This window comes from Callorhinus ursinus, unplaced genomic scaffold (genome assembly GCF_003265705.2).
Source record: "Callorhinus ursinus isolate GAN/ISIS: 27379988/994484 unplaced genomic scaffold, GSC_fseal_2.0 scaffold6, whole genome shotgun sequence".
In the NCBI taxonomy this organism is placed as follows: domain Eukaryota; kingdom Metazoa; phylum Chordata; class Mammalia; order Carnivora; family Otariidae; genus Callorhinus; species Callorhinus ursinus.
The window spans coordinates 27,543,457-27,564,350 of record NW_027397068.1 but is presented as its reverse complement, the minus strand read 5'-3'; the positions used below and the strand labels follow the sequence as shown (position 1 = coordinate 27,564,350).

The window sequence follows — 20,894 nt, the reverse complement described above, 5'->3', positions numbered from 1 at the left end:
TGTCTCTTCCTCTCAACCTCTTCTCCTCAACCCAATTCCCATTTTCTCAGGGCAGTGATCATAGGACATCACCTGATTGAACTGACTCAACTCATAATCCTAAGAGTGTTAACACTTTTTCAAAAGGAGATATTTACTCTCTCTTCCATTCAAGTTGGTGGAGTATCAGGCCCTAGGTCTTACGTGTAGGATTCAGGCAGTAAGAAGAAGGCATGATTTGGATGAAGAGAACTTCTAGCACTAGCTGAAGAATTGTCTGCTCCATCCCAGTCTATCTGGTGCCCCTAGATGAGGGGAATCTTGGACCCCCTCAAAGGGATCTCAAGGTAGCTTCCCTCCCCTAGTCCCTGTTGCCTCTTCTTAGAGGAATCCTGGGATGTCCTTCCATCCCAGCTTCAACAACCCTCTTGTCTTTCATTTTCATCTCCACCCCCCAGCCCTTTGTTTTCCTGGAATGATACCCTGATTAGCTGTCTAAGGAGTCTGCTTTGAGGGGAGGCCCGGACCCTCCCCTGGAACCAGCTCGGAGAGAGCCCTCTCCTTGGAGCTCTGGTTGCTCCCTGGGAGAGCCCCACTCATTCAGGACTTCTTCTCAGGATGTTGGGTAAAATCAGAGAGCTGGAGCCCACCAGTGCCTGCTACCTTCCACTCCAAGCAAATCACTAACTGTATCCTGAATACTGACTATCTCTTAAACGACTTAGAAATATTAGTGAGAACTTTTATACCCAGCAAATCAGAGTTGTTCATAATTAGCAGGACCCCTTTGGGCTGTGGAATATTCAAAAATCACACAGCCACCCAGCTTCCTCAGAGTTCAGCTGCTGCAGGATGTAGCAGCTGAAGTTCATTGTTGAGCCACTGTGTCACACTGAAGAAAAATAAAAGTATTTACCCTTTGTAGGTACATTCACTCTCAAATTCTCCAAAGATTCCTTTAACCGGTATGCTAAATGGAACCACAGATACCAGAAAGCCAGCCAGCTGTGCTCATTTTAGCATCAAGGTGGAGGAAGAGGATGGGGAGAACAAGGGGACAGGGGCAGTGCCGACCCCTCTGACTCTCTGAAACGGGGTTCCACTCTGCTTACCTCTCATTAGCCAGAACGTAGTCATGTGGCCACCAGCTGCAAGGGAAACTGGGAAATATGGTTTCGTTCTAAGCAACCATGATCCCAGCTGGACATCGGGGATTCCGTTACAAAGGAAGAAGTGGGAAAAAAGATACTGGCGAGGCGACCGACAGTCTCAACCACACCTCCCGATTAGAAATGTTCGTTCCCTCGATTTCCTTCTGTAGCACTTTGTTCCCTCATCTCTAGTACTTCCTCCTTCCTGTCCCATAGTAGGAACCAGACCCTCAGCTTTGTGAGGTCCCTTGCTCATCTCCGAATCCTCCATAGTCCCAGAAGAGGGGCCTGCTTGTTTGAGGCATTTACTAAATAGCTATTTATCGAGCACCTACTATGAGCCAGACACTTTCCATACATTATTTATGACTTCCTACAAGTTATATTTTGTAATTTATTATTATGGCATGTGTATATTATTATAGTGGGTATTATTTTATACAATGTACAGATAAAGAAAGTGAAGATCAAGATAAGGTCATTCAAGTGTGGAGCCAGGATTTTACTCTAACTGGCTCCAAAGCCTGCGTCTTTCAAAATTACCCCAGGCATTTTCAAACTATGTTCAGTGGGCTTCAGCAGGTCCCTTTGAGGTTCTGGGGGCTAGGGAAGAGGAGATGGGAACAGACAGGATTCCAACGCCCCCCTCTTTAACCAGGGCCTCTTCACATTTGCAGAGTGGGGTTCTGCGTATGTTTTGCTTGAACCGAGTTTTCACAGTTAAACACATTTGGAACCCAAAGAAATAAGCCATGCTGAATTGAGCGGCAGTATATTAAAGTAGGAGAGAAAACCATTGGCCTCTTGCCCATTTGTCACCTGGCTGCCAGTCTGGGCACCTGCTGTGGGACCTCTGGAGGCTTGGTAAGTTTTCCTTCCGCCCAAGGAACTGCTCCATTATTGCTCTGGAATTGCATCCCAAGTGTAAGTAGTTGGTGTTAAGAAACTGTACCTGTTTAGGAGGGTTTGACCCAAGTCATAAACCCTAGAAGGGACCTAAAAATGGATTTTCCCCTGTGGTGCTAATCAAAATGGTTTAAAACACAAGCCAGAAAACTGCATGGGGCTGCAGGCAGGAGGGTGGAGATGGATGATGTGACAGACCTCTCAGCCTTTTCTCTCCCATGAGTACTAACCCTGGCCTCCTGCTGTCTTCGTGTCTTCTACATATGGCCTCTGCCATGCCAGTGGGCTCTGAGGGGACATATTCACATTTCCCTGGTTTTTCCTGATACTACAAATTTGAGAGCTCTTCCCTGTCTCTCATCCTAGATATAAGCACCAAGAGCTATAAAGTTTTCAGATGACAAAAGCTTCCTAACTTTTGCATTAAATAGGCCATGCTATAGAATTCCCAACCACAATTGGTCCAAGCTTCAGAATCAAGAAATGAAGTAAATATGACATTGTTTTTACTACCCAAATGCTTCCCATGGATTAGAGTTTGCTTCATTGGGTGAGGTGTTGGGTGACGGACAGAGAGACCACCCAGTCAGAAAAAGGAGAATGGGGCCCACACTCTGTGTGAAGGAGTTCAAGTGGGTGAAGGCATGACAAGGGCTTATTCATTCTGGGGAAAGAAGAGAGTTTGTTCAGAACTGCTGAGGGGAATCACGCTGCGAGATTTGGGGTCCATGTCAGGCAGATTGGGCTTTAGTCTGTGGGAGCCAGACATTTCTGAAGAGGAAAGTAAGTTGATGGCCATGGACTTTAGGAAGACAAATCTATTGGCCACTACGGGATGACATATAATAGCGATTAGAAGAATAGCAACTACCTTTTGGTTAATCCCTTACTGTTTAATGCTTCACATTATCCCATTTAATCCTCACAACATGGTAGGTGTTTGACAGGTGAGGCAACTAAGTCTAGGAGAGAGTTTGCTCAGCCAGCAGATACTGATTGAGTATACTATGCTGAGGGCTCCTCTCGGGTCTAAGGATGGAGCTGTGAGCAAGACACACGGGGGCCCTGTTCTCTGACAGTGTGCAATTCCACAGAGACAAACATTAACGATATTGCACAAACTTAATGACAACTGAAACTATTGCTCCAAAGGAAAAGTATGGACACTCTGAGAGAATGGGCTAGGGAGGGGTCGCTGAGCCTACTCCAGGCAGGTGGGAAAGGCTTCCCTGGGAAGTGACAGTGGAGCCAGCCAGACAGGGAAGCAGGAGTTGACTGGGAAGAGGCAGTGGAGAGAAGGAGTGGCTGGAAGCTTCCCAGCAGAGGTCAGGTTGCTTGCCCAGAGGTCACAGTGTCTGTGGTGGTAGAGAAGGATCCAGCCCAATTTGGCCTCATTTCAGGCCTGTGGTCTCTCCTTGTCTCTACAGGCGTCCTCTCTTCTCATACAGCACGTCAGCTGGTCTTGAAGGAATAAAGGAAAAACCTGAGGGGCACCTGAGTGGCTCGGTCGGTTAAGCATGGATTCTTGGTTTCAGCTCAGGTCCTGATCTCCTGGTCTGCAGATTGAGCCCCGTGTCAAGCCCTGTGTGTCTCGGGCTCCCTGCTCAGTAGGAAGTCTCCTTCCCCTCTGCCTCTCCCCCGCCCCAACCCTGCACACACACACTCTCTCTAAAACGAATAAATAAATCTTTAGAAAAAAAAAAAGAAAGAAAAATCTGATTAAAATTTGAGGATTAGTCAGGCTCTCTTCTATCGCCTATCTTTCTCACCTCATGGAGTCTTAAAAAATTCTTACAACAGAAAAACAGAAACAACACTGTTTTAAGCTATCTGATGTTGCCCAGCTAGCCTGGGTACCTCATACACTCTGCATGGCCTCATTTCTAGGAAGGATGCATTTTACAGGGATCAGGTCATTAGGAGGAGCTGAGAACACATGTACTGTCCCCTTGCCTTCACCCCCATCCCTCCCAACCCAGATCCAGCTGCTAGAGAGGATGAGAGGGCCAAAGGGCCTCACAAGCAGCCTGAGGAAGGACACTTTTTGGAGGGGTCCCTTTTGGAGACTCATGGGCTTCCCTTCAAGATGCTTTTCGTCAGGCTCCAGTCCAAGGCCACATACTCACTTGATTCTTACAATACTCTTGAGAAACAAGATGAAGAAACCGAAGCCCACTGAGAATGATCAGGGCCTGGACAGGGCTACACGCCTGGCTGTTGGCTCTTCAGTCAGTGTGTTCTGCATGTGGACACACTGATGAGGCTCTCTGATACGTGAGAGAGTAACTCCCTTGGTGTTGTGCACGACAGCCTGTGGCAAAAAGGGACCAAACCAGCAGCAGAGATGGAAGGAACCTTAGAGATTCCCTCCAACTCCCAACTCCCTCATTTCACACCTGAGAAGCACAAAGATGCTTACATAGCCGGTGGGTGGTAGGGACTTTTGACTCCCAGCTCATTGCTCATTCCATTTTTCCACATGGCTGTACTGTTAGCTAAAAAGTTTTCTTTGAATTATGAACGAGCAAAAGGAGATTATGTGTGTGGTTGTGGGCATGTGTGAGACACAGAGACTCACAGACAGCAGTGCAAGGACCTGGGCTGTGACAATGCCTGGGGTTGCTCTAAGCACTGATTCACAGGCATTCTGCTCCTGGTGCCTGTGAGGTCAACCTTAGAAACAACCACCGCCATCTTTAGTTACAGCTCCGTTCACGACTGGGTTTCACTCTTCACTGTCTCTGGCAGCTCCAGTGAAGGTACATGACATACACAAAGCTCCCTGAGCTGGAGAATGCTGCCTTCCCAGGAAGGTGTTTGGTGAGCACTCCTCACGCCCTGGTCCTTTAGGAGCAAGATTCTTTTCACATTCCTCCTGTCTTACTGCTGTCCAGTGACCTCCGCCTGGCCTGGCTGTGTCAGGCCGGACACATCTGTCTTCCTGACACCTTCACAGCCACTGGAGGGGGGCTGGCGTATTTATTATCTTTGTGAGCACACACCACTGCAAAGGTTTTAGAAACCTGCCACTGGAAAGTTCCATTTCTCTTCCTTCTACAGCGAGTTTATGTGCTTTGGATCTTGAGCAACTCCCAAGGTGTGACGGGCTTCCTGCTGCTCTCTGTCTTGTATGACTGAGAGGCCCCTCGGAGAGGCTCCCAGGCCAGGCCCGGCTGCTGCCGTTCCATCCTGGAAAAGTGAAAAATGCCCACAGCAAGCACCGGGCGCCAGGAGCGGACCGCTTTCCAACTGGGCTGCCTCCGTCCACAGCCATCACCTGGCGAGCCTCCTCATAAAGACAAGCCTGCCCCTCTTGCTTAACCTTCCCCCACCCCCCGTGGCCCCTGGCAAAGTTGTGCCCTGACCTTGCTCAAGGAGCTTAGGCTCCCCGGGACGATGCCGTGAATTGGTCTGGTATTCTCCCTTCCTGTCAGATACAGGAAACTCGATTTGACCTCTGCTCAGAACACTCTAAAATCATTCGTGGCACCGAAAGACTTCCAGCCTTTGTAATCAGAGCATCTATTATCACCCCGATTAGTGCCGAAGCTCCGATGGGGCGGATTCCAAGGCGAATGCGATTTCCGTGATTTCCGTGATTCCTCGTCCCCATGTTGAGTGCAGATGTCTTTAGATGCAGTGAAATCATCTCTAATAAGCATGCATCGGCATTCAGATGGCTCCAGGGTGCATTAACAGTTTCCCGGCAAAATGCCCCATGCCAACCCACCTTAGGGGACCCTTCCAGGTCCAGCAAGGAAGAGGCAGGGGAAATCTCAAAGTAAATCCAATTCTCAAGCAAACCATTGTAATTTTAGGGCAGACTTGGAAATGCGATGCTGTACTTCGCTCAGCACTAATGGAGAACTGTGCCCTTCCTTCTCAAGCACATTAAAAAGAGGAGCAAGAAAGAGACAGCAGGAACCACCGCACCCTGGGACTGGAGGAGGGAAATGGAAGCCGAGGCTTCTGGACATAGAATTATTCTGTAGGGAAACCATTTCATTGTTCAGAGCCTCTGCTTTCTTCTGCCCTGAAAATAGGATTAAGAATTATCTGCTCAAGGCTTTTGTATGAGTTATTTATACTGTTTCTACAAAGTATATTGAGCCCACATTTACAAACACGTTTACTTAGAATTGGGGAGGAGCCAATGATTATAAACCCTGTAATGAGAGGATCCTGTTTTTCACCAAACACTTTGCCCCGGACCTGGTACAGAAGAGACGCTCAGTAGATGTTTACGGAATGAATGGGGTAGGGGTGGGGTTGGGGGGAATGAAAATGATCCTCCTCAAGAAACTTAAACCTAAATGGAGGTTACAGACATGCATACCTGCAGTATAAGGCAATTGTGGAAAGCATCTTAGAACAAAGGTGTGGGGTTAAAAGCCGAGGAAGGTGACATCCAGATGGCAGGACACAGACACGCTGCCTGGGAAGGGTCTGCCTGGGCTTTGATGGCCGGTGGAACATCTATGGAAAGGGGAGGGTAAGTGCTTCTAGAGGAAAGCAGAAAGCACTGGCTAAAGACGGAGAAGGGAAGCTGAGGAGACACTTGGTCGGCGTGCCTGGATAGGAGTGTGCAGGAGGGCAGTGGAGGCAGGCAGGGTGCCTCCTTCCCTCTGGGGAGCACCTGATGCATGGTAGCTCTAGGGCTGTGTCTGATCCCATTTCAGTCCTGACACATGCCCTTCCTGGAGGACAGCGTTGCCATTTTACAGCCAATGAGCTGAGTCATGGTCAAATTGCTAGCAATGAACAGCTCCAGGATTTGTCCCTAGGTCTCTCTGGCACCAAAGCTCTTCCCCTCTGTCTCAGAAGGAAAGATATTATTAAGACCAAAGAGAGTCCTTGACCTTGAGCTAGACTGTGGACTCTGGAGTCAGTGCATAGGCAAGGGACATTCACAAGGGGCACGGACAGAGCTGGGTCTGGGGAAATCGTTGAGGCAGTAGACAGTTTTGCTCTAGAAGGAAGCGATCCCAGGGCAAGGATGCCCATAGAAAACCGTTGCAGGGGTTTGGGTAAGAGGTTCCCAGCTAGGGGAACCAGGATGGAAGGGAGGATCCCATGTGAGAGGCTTCCTTCTAAGAGCTTTAGAATAATTCATGTGGGGAGCGAATAAGGGATGCTAGAGATAGGGGTAGAAGTAGAGACATCACTGTGGTTTCAGAAACCTGAGGGGCAGGGGGAGAAGCTGGTGCAGGGGAAGGAGGATGAGTTAATCCGGGCCATACCAAAAAAAGTCAATCCCTAAATAGTGCAGGTGTCTGATTCACTACCTTCCTCTGCCTTTACTTGTCCTGCACCTTTTAACCTGCCATGTGGGAGACTCACGGATGCAACAGTGCAACTCATGCAGTCATCGCTTTTCCAGGACCAGCTACACACCAGGCACAGGAGTAGGTCCTTGGCTGTCAAGGGGTTCCCGGGCTGAGGGGTAGATTGGTGCAAGTGCTCTGAAGAGCAGGGGGGCGGTGAAGGCACTCAGGGCACGCCTGCAGCAGCAAGACCACATCTCCTTTCTGCTCAGGGCCCTCACAGACAGGGGTTCCAAGTGTGGGTGGCAGAGACCCCGAACAAGGACCCAAATGCACCTCAGCTTGGCCACATCTCTATGGTCACGGTGTCCCCGGGGAGGCAGGGAGGAGCTGCATTCGTTCTGGCCCCCCAGCGCGGCAGGGGCCCATGGGGACACTGATCTTAGCCAGCTTTCTCTGGTCACCAAGGACCCGGCTACAGGAGGCCCGGGGCTCACTGACACAGAGCTGAGCAGGAGGGGTTTTTAAAACTCGAGCGTGGATCAGAATCTCAGCCTGTTGAAGGAGATCCATTTTCTAACAAGTTACTCCCTGGGAGAACAGAGGAGTTTTGCACAGATGGGAGGCTCTGCCTCCAGAAGTGGCCTCCCCGTGCTCCAGGCTCCCGATGCGAGCGGCCACCCCAGCCTTCCTCTGGCGCAGAAGGTCACTTGGGCCAGGTGGGAGCAGGTGGCACCGGGGAAGCAGGGAGGCCCTCGTCCCCGTGTCTCATGCTCTTCTCTGTGCCCACCCATCCAGCCTCGAGCCCTTCCCCCGACGGGCAGGACGCCAGGCGGCCGAGGAGCAGGAACCCGTCCACCTGGACTGTGGAGGATGTGGTCTGGTTTGTGAAGGACGCTGACCCGCAGGCTCTGGGTCCTCACGTGGAGCTCTTCAGAAAGCATGTAGGCGCAGGGTGGGCCCGGCCCGGGACAGGGCAGGGGGGTGGAGGGCTGCACGAAGGCTGAGGGTCCGGCAGCCCCGGGGCTGCAGAAGGGGGTGGGCTAAACTAAGCGCTGGGGAGGCCAGGTGGAGCCACAGGCTGCTCAGAGCAGAACAACCACATAGTTTTGTTTTTAAGAAGGGGTATTTGTCCCATCTCTTCCCCCGTTTTGGCCTTTATTAGGAGTGCCTGCTTTCCTGCCCATCCATCCATCCGGCTGGTCATTCAACATTTGTAGCACACCTACAATATGCCAGGCGGACTGTAATAGCACAGATTCCTAAGCTGCTTGGAGGATTCGATGAGAAAACGCACGTCAGGTGTTCGGCACGGTGCCTGGCTTGTAGCTAGCCTTCAGTTCACATGTACTCACAAAACTAGGAGAATCCGAAATACATAAATGTGGTAAATGAAAAAAAAATAGGTAGGTAGTAATTAATACTGCATCTGCCCAGCTTACTATGTCAGTTCTCCGTTGCTACTATCACCAGTTACCACGAACATCTAGCTTAGAACAACACAGATTTATCATCTTCCAGTTCAGTGGGTCACAAGTCTGACCAGGGTCTCAGTGGGTTGAGGGCAAGGTGTCTGCAGGGATGACAATTACTTTCTAGAAAGTCTAGGGAGAATTCGTTTCCCTGCCTTTTCCAGCATCTGGATCCACCCTCATTTCTTGGCCCTGTATGGCTCGGCCCTTGTCCTCAAATCCAGCAGCATCAAGTGAGTCCTTCCCAGGCTGCCCACTCCGGTTCTCTCTTCTGATTTCTTCTTCCACTTTTGAGGATCCTGGTGATTACACTGTCTGTCCCACCCGGTAATCCAGGATATTCCCCCTATTTTAAAGCCAGCTCATTAGCAACCTTAATTGCCTTTTGCCAGGTAACCTAACGTACTCCCAGCTTCAGGGAGCAGGACGTAGATGTCTTGTGGGGGGAAGCGAGGGAGCGTCATTCTGGCCTACCACAGTTACCACGATATCCTCCTGTCTCTCACTTGAATTTGGCGATTCTGTCATAGAAACCATATTCTCAGATCTGGGGAGACTCCTCCTCTAACCCGACACTCACATTTCGTTAGCAATATATCTGATGTCACTGGACAGCAGGGCCTTGAGAATAAGCACCCCAGAGGGTTACGTTGAGACGGATCTGAGTGGGAGGAGTCTGGCTGCCTTCCCAGAGTGGTAGGGGACGGTGGAAGTCTAGGAGGTGGGGGTAAGAGAGAAGATCAGGTCCACAGATGAGATTGGTCCACTCTGCCATTTTGCCAACGACACAGAGAGTGAGTGATACAAAGTGGGTGCTTCTGGCTGGCAGCCTAGATGCATGAGAGGGGCGGGGGGGGCCCTCACATAGTTGTAGGAGTCCTGTAACTGCCTCTTCCCCCAACCTGAGCATTCAAACTATCTTTGTCTCTTGTGGCCTGAAAATAACAGTATAGGTGAGTGAGGAAACCGAGCCTTACTAGGTTCATGAATTGAACATGCATTCTGGAGGGTTACCATCTTCAGAGACAAATGGGAACAATACCAAGACCACGACCTCAAGGGGCTAGCATCCCCTTAGTAGTTCACTGGGCTAAACCCCGAGATGAAGCAGGTGCATTATTTAGTTGTATGCCACCTGGTATTATTAACAAGGCCAAACACCTGAAATCCCTCCTCAAGTGTAATTAGCAATTTGGTAATCAGCTCAAGGTCGGTGGGCTTACCAAGAAAAGAACAAGAGATTAAGGTGATGGACAGAATACCCAGCACCTGAGATCGAAGGGTAATTGCTAGTTTCAGGGTCCAGCTGATGGATGACGCTTTGTCTTAGTCTGTTCAGGCTACTATAACAAAGTGCCATAGACCAGCTGGCTTATGATCAAGAGCAATGTATTCCTCAGTTCTGGAGGCTGAAGTCCAAGATCAGGGTGAGAAGCCTCCTTCCGTGTTGCAGACTGCCATCTTGCTGTAGAAGGATACTAATCCTATCCCTGAGGGCTCCACCTTCATGACCTCATTACCTCCCAAAGTCCCCACCTCTAAACACCGTCACATCTGCCTGGGGCTTGAACTCAGGCTGACCTGCCTTCTAGTTTGGGCTAACCTCCACCTCCAAATACCGTCATATGGGGGGGGTAGGATTGCAACATTTGAATTTGGGTGAGGAACACAAACATTAAGTCCATTGCAAACTTTTTGCTCCTTTAGCCCTAAAGCAGATAAGGAGATAAACATCACAGGGGGCATATTGGGCACATAACTGGGGTTTATGTTTTGTTCCTTCAATCGGGAGCAGGAATATGAAAAATCTAGTGTGTCATATGACCTCAGGGAGATTATGGGAAGAGGAACACAGTATTTGTTTGCTCTATTTTTTAAAAGAAGACATTGCCTTGGGACTAAAAGAATGTGTACCTGAGTGAATCCATATTCCCTTACCTCATCCCCTGACCCCCTGTTAACCATAGCCACTGTTTGATAAATCTGACCATCTTCTGGATTTTCTTTTTTCTGATCCTGTTCCACCAGGAGATTGATGGCAATGCACTCTTGTTGCTGAAGAGCGACATGATCATGAAGTACTTGGGTCTGAAACTGGGACCCGCGCTGAAACTCTGCTACCATATTGATAAACTGAAGCAAGCCAAATTCTGAAGGTTTTTACAAAGATAGAAGCGAAATCCAGACAACAGGTCTCAAGATCATCTTCTGCCTTACCAACATCCAGCCACCATCACAAAATGGATTCTCTCCTGAAAAATAACAGCCACAAAGACTGGGTCTTTTTTTAAACCTTGTGCATCTCTGCCTTTTAAAAAAATTCAACATGGCCCTTTTGAAAGGCTCTTCTGTGTTAATGATTTGCCAAAAAAAAATAATGGAAAAGCCTATTATTTTAGCATTTCTGATAGGTTGGTTGCTCTGAGAATGGGTCCTATTTTTATGATGAGAGATCAGGGAACCCAGTGCTACAGACCACGGAGAACCCTGGAGGGTTCCAAGGAGGTGAGAATAAAGACCTTTGTCTCTACAGGGACTCCACCATAGCACCACCTGTCTTTAACTCTGCCCCAGGGACCTGTCATTGTGAGCCTTGCTTAATTCAGCTCTGGAAGCTGTCTTCTGAGGAAACATGCCTCCTCACCTTGCACTATCTGGAAAACTTGAATTCTTTTGCTCTCTGAAGGAGAAGAAAAAAATCTTTTTCTATTCCTAGTTATCTGAAGTACTGTGTTGTCCCACTAGAGGGCAGACTGCTAATGAAGTTTCAGGACCCTCCCAGCAGCAGCCTGCTGATTTAGTACTCAGTGGACCGGTTAGGGTCTCTGTGAACAAGATCTAGCCTACACAGACATGGAGAATTTCTTCCACAGTCAGCACCACAGGTTGCAACTTGGGGAAGAAACTATCTTCTAGAATGTTCTAGTTCATAACCCAGTCATTATTGACTGACTGAGATGCCCAAGCAGCAAAGGCAAAAATGTGGAAGTATGTTCTTCCCAGATGGGGCTTTGGAGTTCCTTCCCTTTCAGAGTCCTTACCGGGGTGTTGATGTGTTGGCACGCTGAAGAGTCTTAGTGACATTTAGCCCATGGGTGTTTCTTTTAAAAAATTAGAAAAATGTCTCAGATAAGCTTTGAAATGGGAGAGTGTTGATTTCTTGTTACATTTCTGGATTGTGTAGTTGTACCGCTGGCAAATTTTTCTAGTTCTCAACAAATACACGGACGTGCTGTTACTGGGTTTAATTCCATTTACAAATAGGTTTTCCTTCCTCGTCGTGGAGTAATAGGAAAAAATCGATTTTTCACCCCTTTGCAGCTGTGTCCAAGCAAGGATGACGCGTCCCCAGTTTACGAGGCAGAGGGCAACCTCATCCCCATTCTTCTTTTTATCCTTCTTTCTCTCTTTCCCTCTTCCTTTTATCCGTCCTCCCTTGCTGAAGAGGAAACAGATTTTCAAAATGAATTCACCTTTGCCACGGGCAAATCCTCTTCCTTAAAAACATCCACAGTGTTAGAAGTGAGGAGATGAATACTAGACTCTGCAATCTCTGGGAGGGTGAGGATCAAAGAAAACTCAGGGCCCCCCTTGGCCCAAATGCAAATTAGAAAAAGCACACCTTTCTCCGGGGATGCAGCCGAGCAGGGGGGGTCTCAGGTGATGAACGGAGCGGGGGAGGGGGGATTTCCTCCCCCTCCCCCTCAACCGGGTGCCCTTGTGCAGGACAGGAGCTGTGCAGCCTTGAGGCCAACCAGGCTAGATTTGCATACTGATCTTCTGTAAATCAGTTAGAACTTAGAGGAAGACCCTAAGGAAGATTCCATGCCATGGTGTTAGACCCACTTGGATGAGCAATATTTGAGAAAGCACATCCTAGCAAAATCCTTTTTCAGACACACAAACGGTGGCTGGACTTAAAGCACGACAGAGGCGGGAAGGAGGACCGTGTCCTACCCCTGCTCACCGAACTGAGCTTGAGTCATCAGGTTGTGGAAGGGCTTAGTGTCGGTTGCTTTCGGCACCTGACAATACTACCTTGAATCAGGCCTCGGGGACAGAGTCTTCCAAGATTCTAAAGTGACAAAATGACTCTGCCCCTCAAAGTTTGTTCATTATGAGTGCTCATGGATGGTCTGGAGTTAGATAAGTCCCCTCAAAAGGCCACGGCTAGTTTATGTATTCAGAGCTGCCAGTGTGAAAACGGTGAGATCCAGAAAACGCCATGACAGCCCATCCGCTGTGTTTTGCTCAGGCCTCTGAAACTCGTCATGCCTCTTTCATCAACATATACCTCGTTGAGAGACTTTCAAAACTTCCTACCCACCCTCAGCAGTGCCTCGCTCACTACAAAAGCATAAACATTGGTGCTCCCAAATTAAAATCATCCCCAAACAATGTCAAAGAGATACTTTGAGTAGTTTTCGGAGGAGAGAGATTTTTTTCATCTCAAGTCTAGGAGAAAACTGGATCCATGTTCACGTGTAACTGCTCTCACGGAGGTGCGATCTCATTTTGCATTAAACTTTAAGCAGGACAGATTGCTGAAGCCATGATATTTAAGGTTTGACTTTTTAAAAATCTCATTACTCTTAAAATGAATCTGCCATATCAGAAAATAACCCAGGGAGGAAATTCCTCCTTGCCTGTTTTTGCACTGAAATGCAATTAGCCAACCAAATTATTGTAGCAATACTGCAATTATAATTAATTTTCACCCCTTTCAAAAATCTTGTCAAACCGAGCAGCTAAATAGCTCAGCAAATGTAAAACATGCCAGGCCATTTCCTCTAAATGGACCTTAAAGAGTCAGGCCATGTGTGTCACTCTCGTCCAAATGTGAGCTTATTTCGGGAGCCTCACACTCGTATGGATACGGTACTTGTCATTCCACTGCGGTAGCTGTATTTCAGGTTGTGGTGAATAATGATATAGTTTTGCATAATTCCAAATTAGAGTGTGTGAGTGTGTGTGTTCATGTCCAGACATTTCCAATCACCCGTGTCTGTTAAACACTTAAAAAAAAAAATCTAGAGACAATTCTATTGCCCAAATTCATTTTAAATATTTCATAAGTACATGAATCCCTTTGTGAAGACTTCAGGTAAAAGATGTAGGGGGTGTGTGTGTGTGTGTGTCCCCTAACACAGTGGTTGGAAGAGCCTAAGGAAGAGGCTGAGAGCGTGTCAGCTATTCGGTTTGCTTGGTTTAAAATGCCTCCCCAGTTTGGAACTTGGAGGCAGAACCCGCTCTCGGCGGTTGGGACGAGGTATCCCCTTTACTGCCAGCAGGGTGCGCCGTGGAGGCAGCTGGGGACGGTGTCGGGCTCGGGCCGGCCTCCCTGAGGTGCTGCCTAGCGCCCCCTCGGGGCGGGGAGCCCGCAGGGCAGGGAACAGGCGTCTTGAGCGCCTTGTTTAGGGCCCACCAGAGCGTTCACCAGGCTCCCACCATTTCTCTTCCAGCAGGGCTGCCAAGGTTTTTCCCCCTTTCATCAGGAAGGAGTGAAGAGCTCCTCAGGAGAGCCAAATACGCTATTTAAATCTATTGGGAAGGAGTCCTGAGCTAAGGTTGGTTTGCTTGAGAAGGAAACCGGTGAGAGAGGGAAGACACAACTATAAATTTCTTAGGAAAACGATAAAAGAGCACCTCCTCTCACAATCCCAACCCTTGAAGCTGCAATAACCTATTTTTGTATTTATGTGCTGTATGGAATTTCTTTTTAAAATTAAAGTCATTTTTTAAATTATTTTTTGAGATTGCTTGAGGAGAATTTTGTCATATCTCTGGAGATAATTGGAACTGCCCAGAGGTGACCAAGGACTTGAGTTTAGTCACTGTCAGAAGGTCTTGAAAGATGGAAATATTCTGCTTTATTTCTACCAGGTTTTCATACATGTGAGCAGGTGACAAATGCTCTGACAGGGCACTTCTTCAGCTCTTCCCTAGAGGGGTGATAGGATGAAGAGATTGGACTCACCTTTTTTCCTAACCTCTGATAACAAGACATGGGATTGTGAGGGAGTAGATGAACTTTGTAAAGCTGCAATGTTTTGTTAAGGAGAGGAGCAAAAGAAAGCCTGTTGGTGGATGTGGTTTATTTTTTGTTATAAACACACTCCAAGAACCGAGTGGTTGCCCAGCTCTGCTGTGGTCTTGCTATGTCCCCTATCCCCGGTGGCATGAGAAGGCCACTTGAGAACCCCAGAGGTGAATCCCGCAGATGGTCAGACGTCTAGAGATGCCGCCATTCCGGTTTCCATCTTGTGATGTCACCCCAGGGCCGACGCCCCGCTGCACTCACACACAGCCGCTCAGCTCCCAGCACCACTGCGGGCTGGGCTGTCCAGGGAAGAGCTCTGGGAGCCTCAGCTTCCAAGGAGTCCTTCCCTCCGTTGCTTACCCTAATCGAAGACGATTCCTTCATGGACAATTGGAAGCTGGATTTTTGAAAATCTAACGTTTACTTGAAAGAGAATCTCGCTTATTTATTGCCACCAGTTAAATATTATGGAAACATGTCTGCTAACAATTTGCTTTGTGTAATTTGTTCTAATGCTAATAAGCAACAGCTGGGATACTTCCTGTGGTAAATTCCTTTGTGGTTACAGTGGTATTATCACACATGGACTTCACCAAAACGCTGTACTTAAGAAGAACGTTCACTCTGGCTCTCTCAGACTTCAGGAAATTCCCCTAACTTAGAAACAGTTCTGGGCAAAAGCACATTTTTAGAGGAAGATTTGCTCTTCTTCACACCCTGCTTCCTCAAGCAGGCCCCCAGGCCTGTGCTTTTCAAATCCTACATACAGAGCCTGAGGGCGGGTCTCCTCAGCACTGAGTTTGAGTTGCTCCAGGGGAAAAGCAGAAAGCAGAACTTAAGAATGATGCCTTCCTCGGGTGAGGATGCCGTACCGAGTTGATATTAAGAGCATGTGGGCAGGAGAGGAGTGGAGACACATCCAAAGGAGAAGAGGTGGCTCAGCAGGTGATCAAATAGTGACGACGTCAGCCAGTGTGGGGACTGCAGCATCTTTCTGTCCAAAGGGTCTCAGTATACCACTCGGACTTGCTCTGGGCTGCCAGCCCACCAGGCTCGGCTCTGTCGCTCCACCGTATTACCTGAGACTTAGAGTTGGTTCCATGCACCGATGCTTGATTCAAAAGGCCAACACAAACATCCTCCATTAGATCCTACTTTGGAACACACCCGGTGCCTTGCTTTTCCCAACAGCTCACCGTGCAAGAGCAGACCCGAATGGAGTGCCCTTTCCCCGTCGCCTGTGTGACTGGACGCTGCCTCCATCATAAATGTAGCATCCTCAAATCTCAGGAAGGCTCTGCCTCCCCCCGCCTCCCGCCAGCAGTGCTGGATGGCCTTCCCCACAGCCCTGAGAAACGGCTGTGCCCGACTACTTCCCATTAGGGGGAGTTCACTCCCATAGGAAGTGGCTTGTTTCTCTGTTGGACAGCTCTGGTTGTGAAAAAGTTATTTCTCAGGGAGACACAGATGTCTGTGAATCACACACAGACGTTTGAGATGAAGCCAACTCTGCAATCTTTCTCTTTTTAACAGAGCTCGCCCATGCAGTAACCGCACCTATAATACAAACCGACTTGGCAAGTAGATCCCAGCTCTGCTACATGAGGATAGAGGAGCAGACACTTTATATAAATGTAGAACTTAGCTAGGTCATGGCCATCAGATTCATCAGCCCTGTCGTGAAGAACTAGCGAAATTCTTGTGGCCTCACACACGCACAAAAGGGGGTCCTGGGAGAAGCTTCAGTGCAGCTGTGAATCTGGCTGTGGTCACACAGGCATGTGAGTTACCTAGGCTTGTGTGAATGGATCTATAAGACCATGCGCTTCATTAACTGTGAAGAAAATGCTATGAGACGCTGAGGGCCTATCTCTTAATTGTACTCATTAGTGATATGATGAACTAAGAAAGCTTTAGTTTAGATAAAAATAAGTTATAATCGATGATAGAAAAATAAACATGGTCTGCCCTGAAGGTATGAAAGAGTGACACAGTTATGACCCCAGGCCCAAGTTGCATTTCGTGCTTGTATGTGCATGCACGAATGAGTGTGTATTTGTGAGTTCATGCAACCAGAAGTGGGAATTGAGGGATGTTTGAGAAGGGATCGCAAAGGGAGATTTTGCTTTCTGGGACATTTTGTCTTAATCAGAAGAACTATCTAGCAATGATTTAGAACTCAGACCCCAAACTAAATAAAACATGTAGTTTATGTAGCTTACTTATGTAAAATTCTGGATTATGGAGCAGATTCTCTATAAAAATGCTTAAATCTTGGTGCTTGGAAAAAGTAGATATTAGCTAGCACCTTGCATAGCACTTGTCATAAAAAAAGGCACCCTGTTAATGAACTGAATGAACACGTGTGACCAGTTTTCATATTTTTGTCAAAAAGCCACTAATTTCTCTTTGAACCCCATTATCTTTATTGAAAAGAGAATTGCCAAAGCAGAGCATGCTGCCTTTTATTTCCTGGCTCTCCCAACCTCTGCAGTCACCAACTTGCATTTCACTTGCCTCCCTTTGTCTTAAGATCTCACATTCCGATTGGCCTTGTGGTCTATTGCAAGCATTAGAGGGTAGTATTTACAACTTTACTTTTTAAAACACCTTTTCCTCCTCCTTCACAATCTGTGACACCTCTCACAAGTGAGTAGGGTTTCCATCTATGGGTAAACTTGCACAGGGAGTTAAGTTCTTTCCATGACCCCCGCACTCCCAGAACCTCACTCACCTTGGAGAGGGCCGGTCCACCAAACTGGGCCTCCCGCGCAAGCCACTCTGTCATACATGCCGATGGCAGCAAGCCTGTTCGGGAAGACACAGCCCGTAGGAGATGGATAGAAGAGGAGCTTCCCCTGTCCTCTGCCATGCTTTACCCACCTCCGTCCTTGAGAGTAGATTCAGAAATATCTGGGACTTCTCTCTTTTCCCAAGTGGTTATGTAAAACAATCATAGGACCAATTTTTTTTTTTTTTTTTCATAACCACACCAAAACTTAGAGTATTCCACCTTCAAGGAAATCACCTTTAAAAGCCTGGGCACGTGTTCCAAGGATGTTATCACTGCCCAGATATTTTTTAGTTCATCTCTTCTGGGGTCATCTTTAGAAGCCAGAACACTTTCCTTTCAAAGTGTGGTTGGAAGCGTACCCATCATCCCTTGGGAGTGGATGTTTTTTTCTTTTCGGAACAAGCCAAAGCCACTGGGGTGGTGTCTGGTAATCCATCTAAGATTTTAAAAGGCATCTCTCCATACTCATTAGTTTGTCTTTTCCTTGTGTGTTTCCTCAGTTGGTCCAAAACTTCGAGCAAGAACAGCCACAATTCATTTCTCAACTTAAAGATATTAGGCAGGCATTGGTATAAGGAGCTGCAATGCATAGACAACTTGGAAGGGCAGCAGCATCTGGATGTATAACATCCACCATGTTCATTTTAAAGTAATCTCGCTGTATCTTTGGGCATGGTAACCTCAGTGTATCATGAGCGTATGCAAATATACAGACCCTGTTTTTATACCTAGAGCCCCCAAATCCAGAGGAATTGGGAGGAAGAAGCATTAGGGACACCTGGACAGCTCATCTCCAGTGTAGGACCTTCTTCATGTCATCTCCCCTGGGTCCCACATAACTCTGTGAGGGCAGATGATGAGGCAGTGCAAAAGAAACAAGCTCTCTGCATGACCCACCTGGTACCCTCATCTCCTCAGCAGGAAAAGGAAGGGGCATCCAAGTGACCTTTAAAGGCAGTGACAGTAGTTACTCTCAGCAAAGACCAGCGCGGCTGCTGGCTCCTCACTCTTGTGTTTTATGACTTGTGGCTTCTACTTCTCCCCCTGTCTGACTTCATCTAGATACTTTCTTATCCTCTTCTCTCATGGGCCCATAACTCTTTCTCAAAGCCACATAAGTGTGATTTTGCCATCCTTTCTCATTCGTTTCTACCCTTCCTTCCTTCCTTCCTTCCTCTATGATTCTTTGTTTACCCCTTTCTGTTTTTCTCCATTCCACTAGTTCAAATGCTTTTTGGGCAGGAGACGGGGGTGGAGAGAGAAATAACTAACAGGTAGTCTCTTCCCTCCCTGGTCCAGCAGTCCTGACCCTTGCCTGCCTTCCACTGTCCTGTCATTACCCGCCCACAGCATTCCTCAGCTCTGTCATGTTCCCGACCTGATCTCCACTTGATCTTTCCATTTCTCAAGGTCTAGCCTTCTCGGTCTGTCCTTGAGTTTGGGAACAAGAATCCTGTTCCATTGATTTTTATTTCCATTTGAGTCCTGTCCTTTTTAAATGCTTCATTCTGTGACTCACCCAGACATCTCCCTATACAATTCATCAATCTTCCTTAAGCACAGGCCCAAATGCCCATCCATCTAGGGATTCCTCCTCATTCAGTCCTGAAGGTCAAGAGCCAAGTGACCTGGAGACAATCTGACATACCTCTTGAAAAGCAGGAGTTGTTTCTCCCAGCCACGCTGCCTCCTGTAATCTGCATGGGTCACTCTGACATCCAGTAGCAATTCCGATCGTTCCACAGTTCTTTAGGGAACGTGTAGCTTTGTCCAGACCCACTTAACACTGGCTGCACCGCCCGTGCCCAAAGCCAGGCCAGTGCCTCAGTGTAAATGAGGAGGGCCAGCCCGGATCAAAGATGAGGCAGGATGACCTATCTCAGAGGCATTCTGGGGTAAGGTTTTGTTTTTAGACTTTCACAGTCTGCTGAGAAGTGTGCGATAGTAAGTCTGGGTAGGGAAAGACAATGATATATTTCTCAAAGGAAAATGTGGTTTAGAAGAGAGAGAAAGGCAGCAAAATTCTGGAAAGGGGGTGCTCTATTCCTGGCCTTTGTCCAGCACAATCACACACCCTTAAGGTCTTCCTAGAAGTCAGACTTGTTTCCATCACAGGATCTGAAAGTGTTTCTGCCTAAGTGTGAGAATTTGAAGGACTTTAATTTCTTTTATTATCCATCATATTCGAAACCACAGTATTTAATTTGCTGTCATCCTCTGGCTATACCTTTGATCACTTGAGGATTAAAAAACAAAAATGAGCTCCTCTCATCTCATCCTCCAGAAATGTTGAAAGATCAGTTGCTTTATATAGCAAATATTTCCATTTTATAGACATTGGTTGATTACAGCGTTTCTCTCCTGCAGATACCTAGATGTAATTTTATTAATATATTTTCTCCTTTAAGTACATTTGCCGATAAACTAGCTTTTTATTCTATACACACACAATAAAACTAAATAAAAATGGGTGAAACAAAATCATTCCATGATAATTGTCTTCTGTTGCCATTTTTTCTTTACACTAACAGTGAAAACTTTTTGTTAATTAAGTGCCATTGTAATGTCACAAAGCGTCACTGGGCCAGAAGGTTTTTGTTTTCCTAGCTAGGCCAGGCTGTAATTATCTGACAAGCCTCTTGCTAGATAACAAGGGCATCTGAGCAAGTGAAATTCCACGTTCTCCAAGCCTGTGAGATTGAATGATGATGATTGAAATGTTATGCCTTTTGTTTTGTAAGTTGAGGGATTTATTGTCAGATTCTTTCTTTCAACTCAGGCTCAGTTGATCTCATGTTTCCACGTCTTTATTCTACTTCTCTACACTGCTGTGCCCACGCAGGAGGCTTCCTGATCTCTCTCCACCTGGGAGAGTGGCAGCCGAACCCTTTTCCTGGTAAAGCTTCTGTCTTTAACCATGCACTGCATGGAAGAGCCAGAAACCAAGGGTACAAACAGGTCATCTCCCTGTCTCGGTAAAATAAAAATAGGGTTAAAAAAAAAAGGAAAAAAAAAAAGAAAAACAGGGTTGATTACATTGCCTTAGATGGTCTCCCTCCCTTTTAACTAAAGATTTTAAAAGGGTGTGTGTATGCATATTCATGTGTGTATTTATGATTGGGTTTAGCAATTTGAGCTAAAGGTCATCCAGTGAAAGTTTAATGCATCATTTGCTCGTGCCGAGGCACATGTGTGTGCACGGAGGGCCTGGTATATGTATTACAGGTACTTTAAATACTTGAAAATTCATTGTGCTTTCACTTTTTGTGGACATAATGGAATTCTGGA

General features: G+C 47.3%; 1 protein-coding gene across 16 annotated transcripts in view; it reads left to right on the top strand.

Annotated features, from left to right (window-relative positions):
* SCML4 (Scm polycomb group protein like 4) overlaps positions 1-20,090 on the top strand; it is a 114,525-nt gene extending 94,435 nt beyond the window's left edge. For 10 of the 16 annotated variants that reach the window (XM_073893727.1, XM_025863557.2, XM_025863533.2 and 7 more), the window contains 2 exons: positions 8,099-8,244; positions 10,801-20,090. In XM_073893727.1, the coding sequence (XP_073749828.1) occupies positions 8,099-8,244; positions 10,801-10,926 (272 nt within the window). In that variant the 3' untranslated portion in view covers positions 10,927-20,090. Of the gene's footprint in view, positions 1-1,807; positions 3,777-5,096; positions 8,072-8,098; positions 8,245-10,800 lie in introns of those variants that run through there. The other 6 variants (XR_012378513.1, XR_003206234.2, XM_073893729.1 and 3 more) reach the window with 6 other exon arrangements.
* The last annotated feature ends 804 nt before the right edge of the window (positions 20,091-20,894 follow it).